This window comes from Geotrypetes seraphini, chromosome 1 (genome assembly GCF_902459505.1).
Source record: "Geotrypetes seraphini chromosome 1, aGeoSer1.1, whole genome shotgun sequence".
NCBI lineage: Eukaryota > Metazoa > Chordata > Amphibia > Gymnophiona > Dermophiidae > Geotrypetes > Geotrypetes seraphini.
Genome location: NC_047084.1, coordinates 13,146,215 through 13,171,273, shown reverse-complemented (window position 1 = coordinate 13,171,273; position 25,059 = coordinate 13,146,215). Strand labels below are relative to the sequence as shown.

The following is a 25,059-nucleotide window of genomic DNA, read 5'->3' as shown; positions in this document are numbered from 1 at the left end:
AGGGAGGAGGTGGGACCCCTGGATGAGGGAGACAAGAAAGGAGTGGTGAAGGAGGAAAAAGAGGTGGCTGATAGACTAAACAAGTTCTTCGCGTCGGTCTTTACAAAAGAAGACACATCCAGCGTGCCGGAACCAGAAAAAATCTTCAAGGAGGATCAGGAGGGTATATTATCATGCATGGAGGTAAGCCTCGAAGCCGTTCTAAGGCAGATAAATAGATTAAAAATCGACAAATCTCCTGGCCCAGATGGGATCCACCCGAGGATATTGAAAGAGCTCAGAGACGAAATAGCGGAGTTACTCAGGCATATTTGCAACCTATCCTTAAGATCAGGGATAATCCCGGAAGATTGGAGGATAGCAAATGTTACACCAATCTTCAAAAAAGGATCGAGAGGCAACCCGGGGAACTATAGACCGGTGAGCTTGACCTCAGTTCCGGGGAAGATGGTCGAATCACTGATCAGGGAAGGTATCAATGAGCATATAGAAAAAAATAAACTGATGAGATCAAGCCAGCACGGTTTCTATAAAGGACAATCGTGCCAAACGAATCTACTACATTTCTTTGAGGGGATAAGCAAACATTTGGACCAAGGTAGCCCCATTGACATAGTTTATCTGGATTTCCAAAAAGCCTTTGACAAGGTACCCCACGAGCACCTGCTGAAGAAACTGTGGAACCACGGGGTGGAAGGGGACGTCCACAGATGGATCCAAAATTGGCTGATGGATAGGAAGCAGAGGGTAGTAGTAAAAGGACACTACTCTGACTGGAAAGAGGTCACGAGTGGTGTCCCCCAGGGGTCAGTGTTGGGACCGCTGCTGTTCAATATATTCATTAACGATCTGGAAACGGGCACAAAATGTGAAGTTATCAAGTTCGCGGACGATACAAAACTCTCCAACAGGGTCAAAACTGTTGAGGAATGCAAAGAACTACAGAGCGACCTGAACAAACTGTGCGAGTGGGCAAAAAGATGGCAGATGAGCTTCAATGTGGAGAAATGTAAGGTCTTGCACATCGGGAAAGGGAACCCCATGTACAGCTATACGATGGGAGGAAGGGAGATGGGGAAAGGCACCCTAGAAAAAGACCTGGGGGTATTGGTGGATACAACAATGAAGCCAGCGGCGCAATGTGCAGCGGCCTCAAAGAAAGCGAACAGAATGCTGGGCATAATCAAAAAAGGTATCACTACCAGAACGAAGGAGGTCATCCTGCCATTGTATCGAGCAATGGTGCGACCACATCTGGAATACTGTGTCCAATACTGGTCGCCGTACCTTAGGAAAGACATGGCGATACTTGAGAGGGTCCAGAGGAGAGCAACTAGGATGATAACGGGAATGGAGAACCTTTCATATGCCGAAAGGTTGGACAAACTGGGGCTCTTTACCCTGGAAAAGCGGAGACTGAGAGGAGACATGATACAGACATATAAAATCATGAAAGGCATAGAGAGGGTGGATAGGGACAGATTCTTCAGACTAGCGGGGACAACAAAAACAAAAGGTCACTCAGAAAAACTGAGAGGGGACAGATTCAAAACGAATGCAAGGAAGTTTTTCTTCACTCAGAGGGTGGTGGACACCTGGAACACGCTTCCAAAGGAGGTAATAGGACAGAGTACAATACTGGGTTTCAAAAAGGGACTGGATGACTTCCTGAAAGAGAAGGGGATTACAGGGTATAGATAGAAGGTTACACTACAGGACAAAAGCGAAAAGCATATGTGAGTTTTAGGGTAGGAGCACTATCAGGTCCTGGACCTGAGGGGCCGCCGCGTGAGCGGACTGCCGGGCACGATGGACCTCCGGTCTGACCCGACAGAGGCAAGTCTTATGTTCTTATGTTCTTATATGAAAGGATTCCTGAAATTAAAAACAAGAGTTTTAGCTCTTGTGGCATCCTTTTACTTAAAATTTCCATGCAAGTGTCTTGTCAAGTTGCAAGACACTGAATATATATTTTGGGATCCTATTCAATTGCAACAATTTTTGGTAGCTCGAGAACAGAAGTGAGTCTTATTTTCATCCTTTTCTTTTGCTTTTCAGATTCAATGCTGAGAAAATGATAGGATGTTAGAGTCCCTTATGAATAGGGAAAGGTTGAGATTCATTTATATGAATCGAACCAATTTCTTTGTTTTCCTTTATTAAATATGGTTGTTAAGTAGTATGTCTCCCCAATATTGTGGGCTTGAAAAGGATTATTTGTGTTTTGTATAAATTTGTAACTTTGTGAGTGTACCTTTTTTCTTTAGTATCATTTGATATTGTTAATTATTAAACTTCTAATAAAAAAAAAACACACACACAAAAAAACAGTAGATATGAGGGGACATTCAATAATTTATCTATCTCATTAGGAAAGAAAAGAGTTTTCAAAAAGAAATTCGTTTATTTTGATAGTTCAATACACTTCATTCACTTTTCCTGCAATGACTAATCCCTTTGAAAGGAATTCCTCTTTTTGACCTTCAAACTAGGATGTCACAGCTTCCTTGACGTTTTCATTACTTGAAAACCGCTGTCCACACAGAGATTTATTTAAAAAACTTGGAACAGAAAATCATCTGAGGGAGCCACGTCAGGACTGTAGGGTGCATTGTTCATCTGCTGAAGCCCACATTTTCGGATTGCAGCCTGTGACTGCGTGACATGTGTATCGGTGCATTTTCATGAAGCAGCAGCATGTCCACTGTGAGTTTTCCTAGTCTTTTCTCCTTGATTGACTCCTGCAAAGTGATCATTGTGTTGGCGTAACTTTCCCCAGTTATGGTTATTTTGTGTGGAATGAACTCCAGAAGCAAAAGTCCTTCATCATCCCAGAAGACAGTTGCCATGATTTTGAATCTATCTTGAACTTTTTTGGGGTGGGAGATTATGTGTGCTTTCACTGCATTGACTCCATTTTGGACTCAGGATCTCTGTGATAGACCCAAGTCTCATCTCTAGTCACTAAACGATGAAAACATTTTACTTGGTCTTTATAGAGCATCTCTAAATTCTCCTGACAGCACTGGAGCCTTGTGACCTTCTGACACTGTGTCAGCATTCTTGGAACCCATCTTCAACTAATCTTGCCAGTGTTCCCTCTAAGCGGGCGGGTGTTGTGAGCAAACTTTTTTCACCGTGAGCCAAAAATATCGGGCGCCAGCAAGTTATGAGCCAACTCGCCCGATTCTCCTCTCGCCGCCCTGCCATCTGCCGTACGCCTCTTCCGATCGTGCGCTGTGACGAGAAACGTGTGCGCTGCGATGTAATATTTTGTGCGCCAGCGCACGCCAGCGCAGCTTAGCGGGAACACTGGTTCAAATGGTTTTATTTATTTCCCCAAATTTATTTTTGTTATACGCATTGAAAATATTTGATATTGCGTTTAAATCAAAATCTCAATAAACTTGAAACGAGTGCCCGTGAGATTGTGGGAGGGTTAAATACTCAAAACTTAGAAGTTTTTGCTACGCCAGCTTTCTGGTATCTTTACATACAGTGGCGTACCTAGCATATGTAACATCCGGGGCCCATCATTTTTTGGCACCCCCCCCCATCTGTAAGAAAAACATGATTTTTAGTAACAAACCACACGTCACACATGAGTACCTAGGAAAAGGCAGCATCTTACATATTGCAGTGAGCAGTACATCAATACACCCATTGTAAAACTAAACAAGCCAGACCAGCACAGATCAATCCTACACCGTCAATCCTAACAGAAAACCATGTCTTTCGAACACACAGAACACAGAAAACACCTTCGCCTAGTAAGGAATATGTAATCACAAACTAACCCCTCCCTCTTTTACAAAACTGTAGTGTGGATTTTAGCTACGGAGGTAACAGCTCTGATGCTCATAAAATTCTGAGCATCAGAGCTGCTACCACCAAGGCTGGTGCTAAAAACGCTTCACAGTTTTGTAAAAGGGGGGATAAAATAAAAATACATAGACAAAGGTTAAATTGAACCAGCAAGAAGCTGGACTCTGCATACAATGCTTCACAGAAACAGTGACACATGTCTCCTAAAGCAATAAATAAATAGAAATTTTTTTCTACCTTTGTCTTCTGTGGTTTCTCCTTTCCTCATCTTCTTGTAACTCTCTTCCTTCCATTCACTGTCTGCCGTCTCTCTTCCCCTATATGGCATCTTCTCTCCTTCTATGCCCCTTCCAGAAACTGTATGCCTCCCCCTTCCATCTCTCCTTTCACCCCATTGGTCTGGCATCTCTCTTCTCGCCTTCCCTCTCCCACACCTCTCCTCATAGTCTGGTATCTCCCCTTCCCTGATTCTCTGGCATCTCTCTCCTTTCCTTTTCTTCCATCTTTCGCTCCCCCTCCATGCTCTCACATCTCCCCCTTCCTTTTCCCTTAGACTGGCATACCTTCCTCCTATGCTCCAAGCCCTGGCATCTCCTTTAATTCCCTCCCTCATCTTCCTTCTCCCTCCAGCTGGGTACCGCAACACTCTTCCCTGCAGCTCTGCACTTCCCCACAATTGCCATGCTTCGGTTCCTCTTCTTCCTTCCTTCCTCCCCCCCCCCCGCGGGACCCTGCGGCACCATCAACTCTTACTCCCTCTAATGTCGGCCCTGCAGCTCCAGACTTCCTCGCACCTTCTCCCCTCCCCCTTTGGATCGCTATTATTTTAAATGTTATAGCCGCGGAGCTGTATCCATCAGTGGAGATGTCTAACCTCGGCCTGCCCCGGAACTCTTACTGCAGCAGCCGCCCGTCTAGGCAGGAACAGGAAGTCACTGTTGCAGTAAGAGTTCCGGGGCAGGCCGAGGTTAGACATCTCCACTGATGGATACAGCTCCGCGGCTATAACATTTAAAATAATAGCAATCCAAAGGGGGAGGGGAGAAGGTGCGAGGAAGTCTGGAGCTGCAGGGCCGACATTAGAGGGAGTAAGAGTTGATGGTGCCGCAGGGTCCCGCGGGGGGGGGGGGAGGAAGGAAGGAAGAAGAGGAACCGAAGCATGGCAATTGTGGGGAAGTGCAATCCCCCCAATGCGTCCCCTTACCTTACCTCCCCTTACCTTTGCGACGCGTGTGTGCGCTGTGAAGAGAAACTTTGCGCTGCGATGTAATATTTTGTGCGCAAGCGCAGGCCAGCGCAGCTTAGCGGGAACACTGCTTGAGACATGCCCAGATTTTCATGAATTATTTTTCAAACTGTACTTGCTGAGATGCCCATTTCTTCAGGTATTCGGAAAATCTTAATTTGTCTGACAAAATTAAATTATCAACTTTCTTGCTCATTTCTGTGGAAGTTGCTTCCACAGGCCGTCCAGTGTGAGAGTCATCTTCAATGGACTCTACTCCACTTAAACTGCTTGCTCCAAAATTTTGCTTTGAAGGATGATGGGGCAGACTCATCATAAACTGATGCATTCATGGATCTCCTTTGGCTTCTTCTCTTCTTTTGTGAGAAATTTTAACACTGAATGGTACTCCAAATCTAGAAGTTCCTTACTTGATTCACACGAGGACTCTCATGGCTTCCTGTTTCTTGAATGTTAGACTCGACTGAGCCATAACTATGCATGAGTAACCTTGAGATGTGTCATAACATGCACAGACTTATTTTCAACACGCTTGCTCCTTTCTTTCTTACTCAGGTAGATAAATTATTGAACGCCCCTCGTACCTGTCTCTGGAACAGCAGCATCTGGTATAGGAAATCCCAGTAGAGCATCATACAGGTGTCTTAGTAGCCAGATGGATGGGCTAGTGAACCATAGAGAGGAGGAGCCAGACCCATAAGGCACTCTAACCACATCTATGGTGTTAACTATGAGCCCAGCAAAATACTACTACACTACCATATAGGTGCTACCTATAGCTATCAGGGCTATTGGAGTGGTAGACAGGTGGGTATAAAAGGTTTTGGGGGAGTTTTGGAGGGCTCATCATAAGTTATAAGGAATATATGGTGAGATGCATATTTGGTACCCTTTATGTGAAGTTCACAGCAGAGCCCTCTAAGATGCCCCACTGCTCTGCTGGCATGTCCAGTGTTCTCCCCAGGGCCTTTCAGCCGGGCGCTCCGCCCAGTTAATTTAGATGAGCGCCCGGCTGTAATCTCGATCGCAATCCTGCTGCTGCTGCCGCCTTTCTGCTCAACATTTTTTTTAAAAAACCCTTCTCACCGGCTTGGAGATTTACCGGGCTGACTCGGCACAGCCTGAATCGCAGGAGCCTGACTTTTTTTTTTTTTTTTTTTTAGTTTTTAACGCCAGCAAGCGACTTGAACCCATGCTCCGGGGCTCTAACATGTGCATGCCGCTTCTCTCCGAAACCGGAAGTCACGTCTTGAGGGAGGAAGAGAAGGGAAGTCAGCATGCACACGCCCCGGAGCATGGGTTCGCTATAGGAGACAGGTCAGCTTACAACTTGCTCTTGCTTGCTTCGGGCTTTCTTCGCTGCCGGATCCTGCCTACTTTCTGTTTCCGAAAGTAGGCAGGACCCGACAACGAGGAAGGCCCGAAGCAAGCAAGAGCAGCGAGTTGTAAGCTTCCTTCCGTTGCTGACTTATGGAAGATAGGTCAGCGATGGAAGGAAGCTTACAACTTGCCTTAGTCCAGCCCTGCACAACATGTGGCCCAAAACGGATCTCACTGCCGATATGGCTCTCACTCCGCTCTCCTTTGAAGATCAGCTCAGGAGGCAAGATTTAGCCCGAGATCAGACGAATATTAAAGGGCATTTGAAGGCATCTGAGCAGATTGAGGAGAACATGTCCTGTTTTTCCATGCCTAAAAATACCACCTTGTCTAATGTAATCTCTGATCAGATCCTTAAGAGTGATGCAACTATGTATGCTGGACAGTCTCCTCCAGTAAACAGAGCTTTAAATCCTGCAACCATACAGAACCAAATGGTCAAAGGGCTCCGAAGTATAGTATTGCCAAGGGATCTGTCTCACAAGTTTCTGACGCTGGCAGATGTAAGCACAGCACAAGAAATAGAGACTTGTGGCATTCTGTGTAGAAAGCTGATGCATAATGAATTTACTATTACCCATGTAATAGTGCCAAAGCAGTATGCTGGACAAGACTACAGTACAGTGATATGGAGAATGTGGAAGAATTATTCAGTGTTCAAGATCAACATGATCTCCTCACAGAAGAAAGATGGAGAAAAAGAGAGAGGCCTAGACCAAAGGGGAAAGACAGGAGGCAGATACTGGAGAGGGGGGGGGGAGAGAAGGGAAGGAGATAGAGATGTCAGACCATGGGGGTGGAGTGGGAAGGAAGGAAGGAAGGAGAGGAGAAGCGAGAGATGCCAGAGCATAGGGGTGGAGACAAAAAATGGAGAGGGGTTGAAGCTGAAATAAATCATGTACAAAGGAGAGAAAGGGCACAGGATATAGAGTTTATTGAAGGGACATAGAAAGACGGAAGATACCATATGGAACAGATAGAGGGCAGACACTGGATGGAAAAGGCAGAAAGAGTGGACAGTGGATGCAAGGGGCAGATATAGGGTGGACAGTAGATGGAAGGGGTAGAGAGAGGACAGATGTTGCATGGAAGGGAGCGAGGACAAATGCCGAATAGAAAGAAGAGAGTGAAGAGAAGATGACTAAAGCAGAAACAACAAAAGGTAGAAAAAAAATATTTTTGTTGCTTTACATAGAATCAAGTAGTATTGTAACTATATTGATTAAAATTTATCAATAGGAAATGGAAATAAGGCAATTTTGGGAGGGAATAAACCCCTTTCCTCAGATCAGGACAGGATACCATAACAGCTGTATACTGTACTATCTTGAAGAAAGATTCGGCCTCTGAAAGCTAATTGAAAAATGGATTAGTCCAATAAAATGGTATTTTCATATTTCTCATTATTTTATTTCTATTTGTTAATTTGTAAAGTGGTGACTTATGTAGAAGTTTTTTTCAAATTTACATCTACTGTCTTTATATTTTGCACAGTATTAGGGGACATGTGTCACTGTTTCTGTGGTGTTGCATTGTATGAAGAGTCTGGTTTCTACATATTTCTATTTTTAGTTTGTGATTATTCCATATTGGGCGAGGGTGTATCTGTGTTCTGTGTGTATGAAAAGGACACGGCTTTCTGTTAGGATCGACTACAGGATCAATTGACTGTGTAGGATCTGGTTTGTTTAGTTTTACAATGCGTGTGTTGGTGTTCTAGTGCTCACTGCAGTGTTTAAGATGCTGCCTTTTCCTAGATGCACCCTTATTGTGTGACTCATGGATTATTACTACAAATATATTTTTTATAGAGAGGAGGGGGTTGTTAAAAAAATGATTAGCACTGGCTGTCATATATACTAGGTACACCACTGGATTTAATGACTCTATTCTAACTTTACTGTTGACGTAGGTATTGTCCCCCCCAACACACAGACACACATTATAAAGAATTAAATTAAAGTTGTATTATCATCAAGTAGCTTTCAAATGACATTATAAGCAAATAAAAATAAAATATTTTTAATACATTGCTAATTATTACCTGCATCTTTACCTATACTGTTTTGCCCTAGCTCTTACTTTGCACTATAGCAAAATAAAAAAGAAGTTTCAAGTTTCAAGTTTATTTATTCTTGATGAATCGCCTATTTAAATTGCTAGGCGATGTACAATAATATTAACATATATTAATAAATGAAACAAGCACAATATTAATGGTGACATAAAAACAAATTTGTTGTTAGTTAAAATTTAACACACTTAAAAATTGAGTGTAAACATAAGTTAAAAATAATTTTGTAGGTAAAACATACAAGACATGTGTGGTTAAGAGGGGGAATAGTTACAATTTTTGATAGAAGAGAAGAAGAAACATAAAAGGGAAAAACAAATAGGGAGGTTATAATGGTTGTTGTTTTAAAAAAAAAATAAAAACAACTAGAAAACTTGGTAACGGTATAAAGATAATAGATTTTTCTTTATCCTAAGATTCATACGCAGATAAAGATCAATCACACAGGTGCCCTTCAAGGCTCAGTAACACCTCTCCATAAATTATGTGGAAGAGGTCTGGAAGTGAGGATAGCATCTATTTCATATCCTCAGTGAGACCTCAGGAAGGAACCTAGTGATCAAAACATTATTAGAGGTGTTGTACAGCCATTTCTTGTATGACTGGATGAGCTATATTTATCTTTTTTTTTTAGTTGTTTAAATTCATGCAGAAATAAATGGTTAGATTGAACCTAATGACTTCATTAACGCATTTCCCTTTTTAAAACCTCTATACTATTTGAAAGAGGGTGAATATCTAATTATTCACTTCTAGAATTGGATACTTCTTAAATTTAGTAAAAATATTCTGGCACAAGTGTCAGACCTTAAAAAAGGAAGTCATATCGAGCATTGGAAAATAATAATAATTAACTAATAAAAATAGTATACATTTAATTTTCCCCACTACCAAATTTCCCCGCCCCGCCCCACCCCACCCCACCCGGCTACTTTTTCATGCCACCCGGCTGGAAAAAATTTCTAGGGAGAACACTGATGTCCATGTGGCCAGTCCATTAAAATGGAGGCCCCTCTCACATCTAAATAGGGCTGATTTGGATGTTTCTAATATGGTTGTTTTTGTGGTCAAAAATGGTGAATAAAGTTAGACATCCTGACGGTCTAACCGTTTTGGCGTCCAATTTATTTGAATGTCCCACTACCAATACCAGCTCTGCTCAGTTTCTTATATTGAAAAAAGTCTAGCCATTCTTTTAAAAAAATCTGAATTACACTTGAGCAATACATATCACTTTGAACAGATTTATAAAACAAGTCTAATATGAATCTTGATCAGTGTTATGAGAAGAAAGGAGGAAGAGGAAAAGTACTATATAGACTTGACTCTCCACATGAACGATCTTGGCAAAATTAACAAGAGGGATGCATAAGAGCTAAATTTCTCTAAACCTGCTGAAGTGTCTATGAGCAGAACTGCATGACGGCACTACACACAAGCCCTAAAGCATATTCTCATCCTTCAAGCTTCTGCTTTCCTTTTTGTGTTCTTTTCTCTTTGTATGCTCCCCTTTATGTCTCTCCATCCCATACAGAAAGAATCTTTCACAAAACATTTTATCAAAATCAAAACCTGTTGCACTTCACTACTTACGTGAATCACTAGCTGGTGACTTTAAAGAATTAGTTACATTTCCATTTGAATCAGATTTAATGCACATTATGATTAGAACACTTTCATTTTATCATTATAATATTACATGCTGAGAATTTTTTTTTTTAATCTCTTGCTTTAAGGAATGATTTATGCTGCGTACAATGCTTTTGTCTATGAAGTTGCCCACATTATTCATAAAACCATTTTAAATACTCATGTCTGTAGAGTACTAACAATAATTGTCTTCCTTGAAAGAGAAAGAAAAAATAATTCCTCTGCACTCTGAAATATCCATGTCAAATGAACAGACATTAAATAGCAATGCTTCACTCTACCAGTAAAATTCAAATTGTGCTTCCCTTTTAAAGGGTAGGAGCTGAAGTCCTATCTTCTTACATTGCTGGGCCCTATAAAAGCTTGACTATCAAGTTAACATATTTAAACCTGTAGTTTTATTAGTGGGTTTCTGTGTTGTTGTTTTTTTTTTTTTTTGGGGGGGGGTAGGTTTTGGGAGGGAGGGGGGTTTCTGCTTCTCATGGGCATAATAGGCAATAGAGTAGGTCTGAGACTTGGAACACATTCTTGTTTCCCGGTTAATTCGGTTGAAGTTGTGGTACATCCTAATGCAGGTTTACCATAGAAAATATGGTCTCAGTGGCTTAGCTCCCTCACTTCTGTTATAGGCATGTTCAAAGATTTACAATACATAGAAGCACTTTCTTTCCTATTGGAAGGGATTGCTTTACTACCAAATTTACTGTGAAAATTTAGAAATCAGAAAAATACTTTTAAAATCGATTTTACAAAATGGCATGGTTCCTACAGGTCAACACGTGGAGGGGCATAATAAAAAAAACCTTAAAAGTCCCAATTTGGCATAAGCCCTAAACGCTGAAAGTAGAAGCAGGGAAAATGTCCATTCTCAAAAAAAAAAAAAACACGTCCAAAAGGAGGGTTTTTTAAAATCATAATGGCCTGCCTCTACGTTCAGCTGTTTAAACGCCCAGACCACCACTACATCTACACTAACAATATATAATCAACCAAAAAAAAAGCCTAAGTCCCAAACGCCCAACACGAGAGCTTTTAGGCGAAGGAGGGGCCAGTTCTTCGCCTCAAAGCTGGATTCTGTAACTGTCAAAAAGAACACTGGTTACAGAATCCACCCCCCCCCCCCAGCAACGATCGCAGCAGGAGAGATAGCCAATCTCTCCTGCCGCGATCCACCCCCCCCCCCCCCGATCAGATCGGGCAGGAGGGAGCCCAACCCTTCCTGCCCCGGCGACCCAAGACACCTCCAACACGATCGGGGCAGGAGGGATCCCAGGCCCTCCTGCCCCGGCAACCACCCCACCCCGCCGATCCGATATGGGCAGGAGGGAGCCCAATCCCTCCTGCCCTGACGGAACCCCCACTCCACTGATCCGATATGGGCAGGAGGGAACCCAACCTCTCCTGCCCCGGCAACCCCCCTACCCCCCACCACCACTAAGATACAGACAGGAGGGATCCCAGGCCCTCCTGCCCACAGTGCACCTCCCCCCCCAAATGTCCCCCAAACCCCCAATCGGCTCTCGGAATCCTCCCCACCCGCCGACCCTGCGACACCCCCTGCCGACCCCGCAACACCCCACCCACACCCCTTTACCTTAAAGAAGTTGGCTGGACGAATGGGTCCCAAGCCCGTCCGGCCGGCAGGCCCGCCATCCGCAGAATGGCGGGCCTTAGGGCCAGATTAGCCCAGACGCCTAAAGCCCTGCCCACAGGAGGAGCCTTAGGCACCTGGGCCAACCGGAATTAGCCCAGTTGCCTTAGGCCCCTCCTGTGGGCAGGGCATTAGGCACATGTGCTGGGTTGTCATATTTTGTCACCTTTCTCTGAACCTTTTCTTGTCCTGCTAAATCCTCTTGACCAGATGACCAGAACTGCACACAAGTTGTCTATGGTTCAACCAAGGACCTATGCAGACAAAGCAAAAACACTTACCTGTAGCAGATGCTCTCAAAGGACAGCAGGCTTACATTCTCATGTGGGCGATACCATCCACAGAATACGGTACGGACATTATCAAGTACATTGTCACTTTAAATCTTTAGGCAATGCCTATAACACACAAATGGTAGTGCCTTCCCGCCCAATGCTGATTTTCAGCTAAAAAGCCAACTAGGGGAGGTGGGAAGGTTGTCAGAATATTTGACTGCTGTCCTCAGAGAACACCTGCTATAGGTAAGTACCCTTACTTTATATGAAGAAAAAGCAGACTTAATATTCTGACATGTGGGACTCCCAAGCTACCAGGATCATGGATATAGAAACATAGAAAATGACGGCAGATAAGGGCCATAGCCCATCAGGTCTGCCCACTCTACTGACCCACCCCCAAGTCTACTATCCTAGGGATCCCACTCCTGGTGACAGGTTCCCTTGGCTTAACCCTCTAAGGGATCCCACATGGGCATCCCATTTGCTCTTAAATTATTGCACGCTGTTTGCCTTGATCACTTGCACCGGGAGCTCATTCCAAGGATCAACCACTCTCTTGGTGAAGAAATATTTCCTGGTGTCGCCATGAAATTTCCCACCCCTGAGTTTGAGCGGATGCCCTCTTGTGGCTGAGGGTCCTTTGAGAAAGAAAATCTCTTCTTCCATCTCGATATGGCCGGTAATATACTTAAACGTCTCGATCATGTCTCCTCTCTCCCTACGTTCCTCGAGTGAGTATAGCTGCAAATTTTTCAGCCTTTCCTCGTACGATAGATCCTTGAGCCAGGAGACCATCCTGGTGGCCATCCGTTGCACCGACTCTACTCTCAGCACATTTTTCGGTAGTGTGGCCTCCAGAATTGCACACAGTATTTCAAATGAGGTCTCACCATGGTTCTGTTTAATAGCATTATGACTTCAGGCTTCTGGCTGATGAAACTCCTGCGGATGCAACTTAACAACTGTCTTGCCATAGATGAAGCCTTCTCCAATGATAAGCAGTTTTCATGTCTGCGCTGATGATCACTCCCAAGTCTCGTTCTGTTGAAGTTCTAGCTAAGGTCTCACCATTCAAGGTGTAAGTTCTGCACGGATTTCTGCTACCGAGGTGCATGATCTTGCATTTCTTAGCGTTGAAGCCCAGCTGCCAGGTCGAGGACCAAAGCTCCAACAAATGTAGGTCCTGTGTCATACTATCGGGTGAATTGCCGTCTCTCACTATATTGCATAGTTTGGCATCATCAGCAAATAACGTTACCTTACCTTGAAGCCCCTGAGTTAGGTCCCCTATGAATATGTTGAAAAGGAGCGGGCCCAAGACTGAGCCCTGCGGTACTCCACTGGTCACCTCTGATGTTTTAGAGAGGGTACCGTTAACTATCACCCTCTGAAGTCTGCCACTCAGTCAGTCATTGACCCTTGTAGTTAGTGTTTCTCCCAGCCCCATTGATTTCATCTTGCTCAACAGCCTGCGATGCGGGACACTATCAAAAGCTTTGCTGAAGTCTAGGTATACGACGTCCACGGATTCTCCCAAGTCTAGCTGTTTTGTTACCCAGCCTGGTGAAACTCAAAAGGGTTGGAGGGAAAGTTGGTGCACAGGAAGTAAAATGATTCTGCAGAACTGCCTATTCAAACCAACTTTCTCTTCTGGAGTTTTGCTCCAAACAGTAATGAGAACTAAAGGTATGGATTGAGGACCGAGTATTCACTTTGCAGATGTACTCAATAGAAGGAGGATACCCAAAACTAACTAGTTGGGAACTTCATGTTGTACTGAAGGGTGAATCCAAATAACTTCCAAATGTATTATTAAACAAAAAAGAATCACCTAATGTCTAAATGAAAATAATTCTACTGAATTACTATAAAGTGCTCAGAACACAACTGGGGTCATGCCCCTAAATGCACTTCTCTTAGTCTTTCACTGCACTTTATTGTACTATTATACTACTTTACTGAAACAGATTTTCGTTGTTTAATAAAATTTCACTTATCTTAAATTTGTTCTGAGAAGAATGCACAGGTTCTGACGTGGGATGAAACGCTTTGAGGAAGCATGATTACAAGGACATGAGGAGAGATCAAGACAACACAGAAAAAACCGTGTTGGGTTCTCTGAGGAAGCAGGTCTGGCAAAACAAATTCTCTGGTGAAGATTTACGTCTAGAAGGTGGAGGAGAAGAATCAGGAGTAATAGTATAAGATTCTGGTGTAGAGAGTTCTGGATCTAAGTATGTAGGATCTGAGCAATCTGAATCATAGTCAGTTCTTTTATGAAACAAAGCACATTTAGAGCAGTGGTCTTTTGATTAGGATCGGTATCAATATGAAGACCGATGACTACAGTGCCTGGAAGAGCTCCAATCGGTGTCTCAGAACCGATCCAATGTTGAGCACAAGTAAAAACTGTGATGGCTATGATGGATGAGAGGCTTGGTACTGGATTCCTTGATGGAGCAATACTCGAGCTGGGATGGTACCAATGGAACCAAGGGAGGTATCAGGGCTGGTTTATTTAAAAATGCCAACTCCCTTTGAAGGAGATCTTGAAGTTGCTCCTGTAAGAATTGTACCAGTACCATTGTCGGTACAGATGGTGCCGTCAGAGCTGAAGTGCGTTGAGGCGTTGGTGACTTTGATGAGGAGGAACACCTCTGAGGAGAAGACAACTGCGGTGAAGGAGAACTCGACTTTTTGTAGTGGCTCTTGGCATGCAACGATTACTTGATGCTTGAGAAGACACCGATGGAGAAGCATATACTCACTTCTTAGCATTTTTAGGAGAAGTCAATGGTACCGATGGAGCCGACATCGAGCAGGATGTCGGTACCGATGTCGATATTGATACTTTTGTCGAATTATCCTTAGTCTTTGATGATGAAGGTGAAGACATTGTTAATGAAGTAAATCTAAAAAGCTTCTCCTGTTGAATAAGCCGAGTCTTCAAAGAATGTTTTTTAAGAGTGGCACAGCGGGGCAAGAGTCAACCCCATGTTCAGGACCAAGACCATGAAAGCATGAACTATGTGGATCAGCATTAGAGTTGGCCCTGTTGCACCAAGAACACTTTTTAAACCCACAGGAAGGCTTGGACATCGATGGAAAAACAACTCTCATGAGGTTGAAGAACTCAATCGTAATCAGTAGTCGAGTGAACCAGACACTGAAAATCGATTGATACAGCCAGCCTGCTAAGAGGCTGAGAGGAGCATGAAGGCCCCAAAATCAAAATAGACAAAAATTAGATAATTTTAAAATAGAGTACTAAGGAATTGAAATAATGATGAAAATGAAGAGAAAAGAAAACGGGAAGGCAAAAAATTATGAGGAAAAAATTGCACGTTTGGAGACACTTCAAAACACTTCTTAGCTCAGCGGAAGACTAAAAATTGATAGTCCTGTGAGCAGACATCAGGAGGGAAGGCACTCATGCATGCGCAGTATTGACGGTATTGAGACTTCTAAAGAAGTTAAAGTACCAGCACACTTTTGCACTGTCCATACCAGGCTCCATGGATATCGTCACTCATCTGTGAGAATATGCTGCCTGCTTGTCCTGGGATAAAGTTAAATAATATACATGCAAAAAAGACAAATAGCAGAAGAAACACCTCACTAATGGGAAGCCTTTGTTTTCATGTCTTTCTGCTGGTGGAAAAACCATAACTGAAGGAACCAGTGTGTGTGGAAGGGATGTGTATACTCAGAACTTTGTAATGAGGTCCGAGTTCTTGGACATCTATCCTGTCCTCTACATCTGATGAAATCACCTAGATGAATGCCTAACTCAAGCCTTCCTGTTGACGGAAAAAAAAAAATCACATATGCATAACTTAAAACTCTTCCAAAATCTTCTAACTCAAGTGTTTCTCAACCCTCTCCTGGAGGCACATCCAGCCAGCTCTTTTTCTAGATTATCTCAATGAATATGCTTGAAATAAATTCCCATAAATCAGAGACCCAAGTTTTTGCAAACTATCTTGTGAACATTCAAAGACTAAGGGGCTCACACTTAAAAACATCTAAAAACCTGCCCAAGTCGGCACCTGGTCGTCCAAGTGCCAATAATCGAAATGTCTTTGCACCCAGAGCTGAAAGGGGCGTTTTGGAGGCGTAATTAGTGTGGGATGTGGGCCGACCTAGACCTAGTCATCCTGTAGAGATAATCAAATGTTTGACAAGACTTCCTAGGCGAAACTTATATGTTGTGAATTAGATGATGTAAAACTAGGTATAAGTACCAAAAAGGTATGCAAAGTGACCAGATAACCACTGCAGGAACAAAGTAAAAAAAACCACGCTCTCTCCCCACCCCCCCATGTTCACTGACCCCGTCACACTCCCACAAATTTCAGAATAAAAATGTACATACCTGCCTCGGGAACATCAGCACCTGCTATAGGATAGCCTAGTAGAGCTGGGGGGTTCTGGCTAGTGAACCATAGAGAGGAGGACCCAGGTCCATAAGTCACTCTAACCACTACATTAATGGTGGAAAATGTGAGCCTCTCCAAAACCCTACTGTACTGCCATATAGGTGTCACCTGCAGCCATAAGGGCTATTGGGGTTGTAGACAGGTGGGTATAGTGGCTTTTGGGGGACTCACCATAACTTATAAGGGAGTTCTAGTGAGATATTTAGGTGGTACCCTTTTTGTGAATTTCACAGCAGTGCCTTATAAAGTGTCTGCGTGGCCAGTCTATCACAATGGTGGCCCCTCCCATGTTCAAAAGGTCTTGCTCTGGGTATTTGGAACTTAGACAAATTTTTGGTCGAGAATGTGGAATAAAGATAGATGTCCTGGTGGTTTGGACGATCAAATGCCTGGATGTACAAAGAGACGATTTTGAAAAAATATATTTTAGACATATTTTTCAAGAATGGACATTCTGCCGCTGCCAACTTTGGGCTACTAGCGCCCAATGTCCAAATCAGACTTAGACATTTCTTTTGATTAAGGCCCTCTAATTTACTCGGTGTGCTTTCAGGAGAGAGTTGAGAAGTACTGTTCTAAATGATCCTTATGTCGTAAATTGTTCTGTTTGTTTCACATCTCTTACCTAAGGTATCCACTTCTGTAACTGACTTTGTTTCCAGATGAAGATCAATATCCTTAGGAATGGTTAATGGTTTACTCTCAATATGTCCATTATATTTCCTGGAAGAAGATAGATGTGTATAGATTTAAGCAACTATTCTACAACACTGCTTAAGGATAATAATAGTTAATTCAGTGTGATATATTAGTAAACTCAGAGAACTCAATTCAGTTACAATTCCTTGCTACACAAACAATGAAGCAGTGCAAAACTACCTCAGCCAATATTGTAAATACTCTTGACTTTTGGCGTACAAGGCCATCTGTTATTTCTATAACTGGTGGAGAAAAGGTAAAGAGAAACGTGAATGTAGGCATTAGCCAGTCTAAATAGATGAGACATTAGATTGCAAGTCCACAAGAGACGGAGAAAATAGTTGGAAGGAAATATGTAAACTGCTTTGGCTGTACTTCAGAAAGGTAGTATATCAAGAATCTAATAAGTGTGTTTGCAAGTGATTTGCAATGGTCTCTTAGATCTTGCAAGTTGAATAAATTACTTTTTATGTAGGATTGAACCAGTTGTCTCAGCTGACTACCCTACTATGGTTTTTATACTGTCTATTGTACTAACTGAGATGACAGAACAGTGCTCTCTTTAGTGCTCATATAAGCATCAAGTCTCTAATTTTTTGGAAGTGGGATGTACAAAGGCCCAAATTTTCTGAACAGTGTCATTTTCAAGGCTGCCTTAGAAGCGGCTGCTGATCACGTGTCAACCATGTGATGGTGCCATTTAGAGAATCACACCTTCAGGAAGGCCTACATTTCCAACACCTACCTTTGATGTGAATCATGCCCACATAGGCACTTTATACCTCTTCTGGCATTAGCCACATCTACAGTGGCATTAAGCGCCATAAAGCGCCTACATAGGCATGATTCTGGTGTCATTTTTTTGGTACCAGTAGGCACCTTGAAATTCATTTTAAGGTAAAATTATGTCCTTACCTGATAATTTACTTTCTTTTAGACGCAACAGATGAATCCAGAGACTGATGGGATAACACACATCAACCAGCAGGTGGAGATAGAGAACTGACTTGCAGGAATATATCATGGATGGAACCCCTTCTGGCCAGTTAGTATTGCTCTTTGCCCAAGCATCAGGAACAATGCAGCTGCATACAACAAACAAACTTCTTCCCATAACAAAAGAACACCCCCCACATTGCTTGCCTAAAAGGGAAGCCACCCCCGTAATCTAGATTGGGTGGGGCTTTGGATTCATCTGCTGCGTCTAAAGGAAAGAACATTGTCAGGTAAGGACATAATTTTACCTTCCCTTAGCGCCATTAGCAGATGAATCCAGAGACTAGTGGGTTACAGCAAAGCCAACCTCAAACCGAGTGGGATGAACATGCTGCCTCTGGAATGACCGAAGCACCAAAGGACGCCTTTGCGCATTCTACCACATCCAAACAGAAATGCTTGGAAATTGTATTTGAGGACGACCAAGTAGCTACCCTACAAATCCTTCCAGGGAGAATCCCCTGGACTCAGCCCAAGACGTAGCCATCGCCCTGGTCGAGTGAGCATGAAGATCCTCTGGGCACACGCTTGCCCGCCAATAAATACATGGAAGCGATAGCCTCTCTGACCCGAGCCACTGAGGCCTTGGAAGCCACCTGACCCTTCCTCTGTCCAAAAAAAAGTCTAAAGAGGTGATCCAAATGCTGAAAATCATTAGTAACCTGAAGATAGTGCAACAGCACTCAACACGCATCAAGCAAATGCCTATTTCCTACTGCCGAGGAGGCCTGTGAGTGAGCCGGTGCAGCCAACACCTTCACTTTCAACCCCGAATTCCTTGTGTGGGAAGCAAGCGTGCCTTCTGGTGCCATCATCGCTATGCCCTCCCTGAACAAGCAACAGAACAAACTCACGCTGTGTTTTCCGCTTCCCACAGCGGGAACGTTTAGCTGCTTCTGCCCTGCACAAGCATCCACCCCCCCCCCCCCAACTCTGCCCCGGCCTAAGACTTGCACAGAAAAATAGTACTCACGTGCACCTCCGCTATTGAAAGCCAAAAGGAGTGTTTCCTGCCTGCAGCGTACAGCCACTGTGCCGGCAAACCTGGCTCGGGGATTGGGGTTTTTTTTCCAATAGGAAGACAGTGACCTCCGAACCAACTCCTCTTTTTCCACTAGCGGGGAGGGTGGGGAAGGGACCTGGGAGGGCCCAGGTGTTGCCCCCAAAGTTGGCTCCGGTCAACACCCCTAAGCTCTACTGAGGCCGCAGCCAAAGGAGCAAATAGCCTTCCAAGGTCTGGAGCTGAAACCAAGAGCTAGAGAGAGAGCAGCCATCCAACCTGCTAGAGATAGAGCATACTAACTGGCCAGGAGGGGTTCCATCCATGATATACTCCTGCATGTCAGTTCTCTATCTCCACCTGCTGGTAGATGTGTGCTATCCCACCAGTCTCTGGATTCATCTGCTGCTGGTGCTAAGAGAAAAGAACTGTTAAACAGCATTTTTGCTCTTAACTTAGGCGCTGGTAGAATGCCTAAGTTAAGGCACCATTTATAGAACATGGGCCAAAGAGCAGAGAGGAGCAATTGCTCTCCGATGGGCAGAAGTTGCGGAATGTGGTGGGGCACATGGGCCATGGCTCTACCAATTTTCTTCTCACACAGCATCAACAACCAGGTAGATTACTCCTGGGGGAATGCTGCATCCAATACAAAATTCTGCATTAATTATTTGAAGTGTTTTTAGAAAGAATTCCCCTATCCTAAGGCTTGCAATTCCCTCCTATGGTTCCAGCTTCCCCCATTCCATCTGTCATTTGAAATTTCCTTCTAAGATTCCAGCTTCCCCCATTCCATCTGTCATTCCAACATTCTCTTTCTAACTCCAAGCAAGACCCCAAAGTCTTTTCCCAAATGCAATACTCTACTTCTCATTCTTCCTCCACCAGAAACCCACAACCTTCTCTTACTCATTTTCTCTCCAGACACATACATTTCTCTTCCTTTCCCCAGCACTCATTGAATCTCTCCCCCACCCTCCCTCATGCACCCCTCAAGCTTGATCTCCCCCCTCAAGCTTGATCTTCTCCCCTCAGCTTTCTCTGGCCCCCTCCCATCCTCATGATATACACTCTGCTTTCTCAATCACTCCCTTCTCAACTCCCCGTGGCACACAGTCAACTTTTGCTGCCCCCCTCAAATGCCAGAACACACTTTCACCTTGCTTTGCCCCCTCCTCCCATCCTCCCCATGGCACAATCTCAATTTGCTCTACCCCTCCTCCTGAATACTCACTCACTTTATTTATTCAATTTTCTATACCATTCTCCCAGAGAAGCTCAGAAGAGTTTACATGAATTTATTCAGGTACTCAAGCATAATTCCTTGACTGTCCCAGTAGGCTCACAGTCTATCTAATATACTCCTCCACTTCATGGCACACTCATTTTCTCTTCTCCCCTTCCCATGGAACACTCACCCATGTTCTGTCCCCATCATCATGGCACTCTCACTTTGCTCTGGGCTACTCCTCCCCTCTTACCTCATAGCACACCAACAGCTGCTCTCTTTCCCCTTATTCTACAGAGAACCTGCAGCAGGAGGAGGAAGAGGAAGTAAACCACTGCACATCATGTCACTTCCTCCTCCTCCTCTGCTGGCTTAGTTCTGTTTAGGTGAATCACAGCTTTCTTATGTGATCTTTGGACATAGGAGAGTACTACAAGTTTCTGTTAAGTCAAGGGGTCATCATCTAATGGTTGTTGTTGATTTCATGGGTTGGATTGTCCAAAAGTTTTAGGGATTAAGAAATGGCCCTCCGATAATAAGAATGTGACCAGGAGGGTGTCCTTTTCTTTCTGAAGATTGTCCAAGACCATAAATTCTTAGCACTTTGTTCAGCAGTGTACAAAAGACGCTTCTATTTGTGACTGAATGGTGACCATGCTTCTATCTGGCTGTTTTTTTTATCATTATGTCCAGAAGGGGAAGGCATCCGTTTATTTCATTCTCCATGATAAATTTTATGCTCAGCGGAGTATTGCTTTTTTATTATTATTATTTTAATCCAATACATTTCAAAGACAAATATACAGGTTAATTAATTATTTATTTGAATTTATCAACCGCCTTTATGAAGAGATTTACCTAAGGTAGTGTACAGTAGAGAATGACACGGTGACAAAATTCATCACCGTTACCATCCCCACGGATAACTGCGGTAAACAATCTTCATATCATTCTTTAAGGAGAGAAGGAAGAATCAGAGTATGAATGGCCACAACCACTGACCCTCAAGCTTTGCTTTGAAGAATGCTGGTATAGAAGGACTGAGGCTGAAATAGACACTAAAAAATGACATGGGATTATTCCCCGCGGTTATCCGCGGGGACAGGAACGGTGATGAATTTTGTCACCGTGTCATTCTCTAGTACAGCAAGTATACTTCAACATAAAACTTATAATTTTGACAACAGCATACCAGTTTTAAAAAGACCAAATAGAAACAAATACAATGAGTGAGGTAAACTCAAAATCAGCAAATTGAAACTTAATATGACTACCATGAAATAGTTTCAAAAATATAATTATAACAGCACTGGAATTCAAATAAGTGAGATATAAATGAGAGATATAATACAATGTCAGCATAATACTTATGAAACAACTAATAAGTATACATCAGAATAGTCAAATAACAGAAATGATACTAATGCTTTTCTACAATACAGCTTATCCTATAGCCCAGTGTATCACAAACTGTGGGCCGTGGCAGATTCCAAGTGTGCTGCGAGAAGTCGACAAGGAGGAGAGATGCCGGCTGACTGCTTACAGGACTTGCTTCTTGTGCTTCTGTCAACCGGCGCCAACGACTTTCCTCCTTGCTGGCGCCTCTCCTCCTCTTCCCTATTGGCAAAAGGACAGGTTCAGGGTCCATCTGGAGGGCCTCCACACGTGCGTGATGCCAACATGTTGACGTCCATGCACATACGGGATGCCTTCCAGCCGCAGCACTGGGCTTGGTGTGCCCCGGTGCCGAAAAGTTTGCGAGACACTACTATAGCTGAACAGCCAAGTGCAGTTATTTGATGGGGAAAAGATGGGTGGTACAGATTCCGCTGGGATAAACAAATGGGAGGCTAAACTCAGGCAAAGTTGATTATACAGTTAAACAAGATATAAGGAACTGATTTAGTTACAGTGTATGTAGAAAGCTAGTCCTTGTGCAGAATGAGTGTACAATCAATCACCCTTTGAGTGAATAGCCATGCTTTCACCTGCTTTCTGAAGTAGGGGCAGTCTGGAGTTAGACATAGGCCCTCTGGGAGTAAATTCCAGATCGTGAGGGCTACTCCTAAGAAGACTTGCTTGTGGGTATCACTTTGTACAATTTCTTTTGAAGAGGGTACAGATAGTAATGTTCCTTGAGAGAACTTCAGAGATCTTAAAGGTGTGTAAAGGGTTAGCTTATTCTTTAAGGATTCTGGTCCATATTGATGTTTTGATTTAATAAGTAGCACATGAGTTTAAAATATTGCTCAATCACCATTTGTACTACGTAGACAATATTATTGATTCCTTTTCATTTCAAGGCCTACTTTATTTTCAACAATCCTTTCCTGTTTAGATTCATATAAACTTATGTTATTAATTCATAATGGAAACAACTGAATTGGTCAGCGACGATGATTCTTTGCTAGTAACATACATTGTTGGAAGCAAACAGCATCAAAGTGTCACGGGTTATTTCATTGCAAAAGTTGGGTTCAAATCTGTACACCTTATCAGCAGATCGGACGATGATCAAATCTGCCTGCAATGTACCTCACAAAATACGAGACAACACAAAAGAAATGTTGTAGTCTGTTTGAAATGCAAAATAATCTCATCAAAATAGGACTTCTGAAAGCTTATCTTGAAATGGCCAATAAATTGAATCAAATGACAAAAAGAAACACTAAACTGGATAAGAAAATTTGCTCTAAATGTAAAGCTGAATTTGCTTCCATGGTAGAAACTGCAGTTGCATCGCCCTTGTCTTTTGATTACTTTAAAATGGACACTCGTGCCATGATTAATCAAAGCCCCCTGATGCAAATTCCACGGGAGTCAGAGCAGAAGGTACTTGAAGATCCTCCCCAGAGGTCAAAGGCACTGCATTCGAGCAAACCTCACCCCCTTGCAGACCGCACAGCACGTGGAACAAGGCTGTGCATCCAACAGCCATCCACTGTAAATGAGGCATGAATCCATCCCATCCTGCCCTGGGGAGGTCATCTATGTGGTTTTCTTTCAAAAATGAAGCTAGCAAGTATGAAAAATAACTTTAAAATCAAATCTGGAAAAATCCAAGATGGCCACTGAAAGCCTGTTATGATTAAAAATGGCCTGGGTTAACCACAGAGAACCATCAAAAACAGAGATTTCAAGATTTTAGGGATGGAGGGCATAGGGCATGCAGAGAAACCACCTAAAACCCCATTTTTAAAGACCCCCCCAAATCTGATTCAAGCTGTTAGCTTGTTCTCACAGAAACATGTGCTGACAGGAACACTGCAGCTGTGAAATGTGCTGAATGAAAGAAACTGCAGGGAAAGCTGAAACAGCTCACAAAGAGATCCTGTACCTCAGGGAACTTGGAAAACTGGATTTCAAGTCTTCTAACTGCCACACCAGCCTGAGTACCACGGCTAAAGACCTCCGCCACCATGAAAACACTGCACAAACGTCTGGCGGAGGAACGCAGTCTGGCTCTGATCCCGGTTGCACCTTCACGGAAATGCTCAGCCTGTGCTCCACCCAACTAACGGATGAACCTGGAGTGAGCAAGCTCCCAAGGAAATGCTCCATGAGCCCTGATCTGGTGTGCAGGCTGTTCACGAGCTTTACTGCCAGGTAGGGAACCTCCCAGAAGCAGACGTTCTCCAACGGTCTGTGATCTCCCGCAATCATGGATGACCCCGCAGGGAACCTCCACAGCACGAGGGCAAAAACTGTGAATGAAAAATACTGAAAATATCATGAACGTAAACACGAGCAGAAAGATAAGCTGAGTTGTAGGAAGAAAAGACTGGTGAGCCCAGGAGCATGCTCAGTGATGAGGTATGAGGGGGAGGAGGTAAAAGCCTTTGAATTTTTCAGGCTTTATACAGATCCTGGCAGGTGGAGGGAAATAACCCATTGACCCAGAATAAAGTGGGATTATACAAGAAAAATACTTAACTCCTATAAAACAATACAAAGCAATCCTTTTTTATCTTAAAAGGTACCAATTAGTAAAATGTGCTTCACTGTTACAGTCACTCCACTCAAAACTGTAGTTATTTTAAAAAATTAATACATTAACTCCCTGACCTAAGGCACAAAACTGAAGTTTATTTATTTTGATTGTTGTATCTATTAATTACATATTTCTATATTATAATACAATTTAATACTTTATGCCTGTGGGAGAAATTTTATAACAAGACACTGGAGGAAAAATCTCAGTGGGCTCTACCACATGCTTTAGATGCCCACACAGTGAGGGGTTGATGAAATATCTACTGCGAGTTTTACCATGTGGTTACCTCAAAGGGGATGCATGTGTTACTGGCCATACAATGCAGAGAGGGCTTGAGCAAGAAGTCAGTTTGACTATGGCGGTATAGAAAAATAAAGTTATTATTATTATTAAACTTGTGTGGTATTAGAGAATGACACGATGGCTAACCGCGGATAAGCCGATGAAACGGGGAGAGAGAAAAATAGTGGTCACCGTGGGGACAGGGACAAGGCCATTCACTGTCCCGTGGAGCGGTGAATGGTCTTGTCTCAGTAGTGAAGTAAGGGAACGCATGCAGTCATCGATCGTGTGGTCCAGCAGCCCCCGCCTGCCCAATC

General features: G+C 43.3%; 1 protein-coding gene across 1 annotated transcript in view; it reads right to left on the bottom strand.

Annotated features, from left to right (window-relative positions):
* Nucleotides 1-25,059, bottom strand: part of TMEM161B (transmembrane protein 161B) — a 189,556-nt gene that overhangs the window by 92,544 nt on the left and 71,953 nt on the right. The window contains exon 4 of the mRNA XM_033921743.1: nucleotides 17,169-17,266. Coding sequence (XP_033777634.1) covers nucleotides 17,169-17,266 — 98 coding nt within the window. The remainder of the gene's footprint in view (nucleotides 1-17,168; nucleotides 17,267-25,059) is intronic.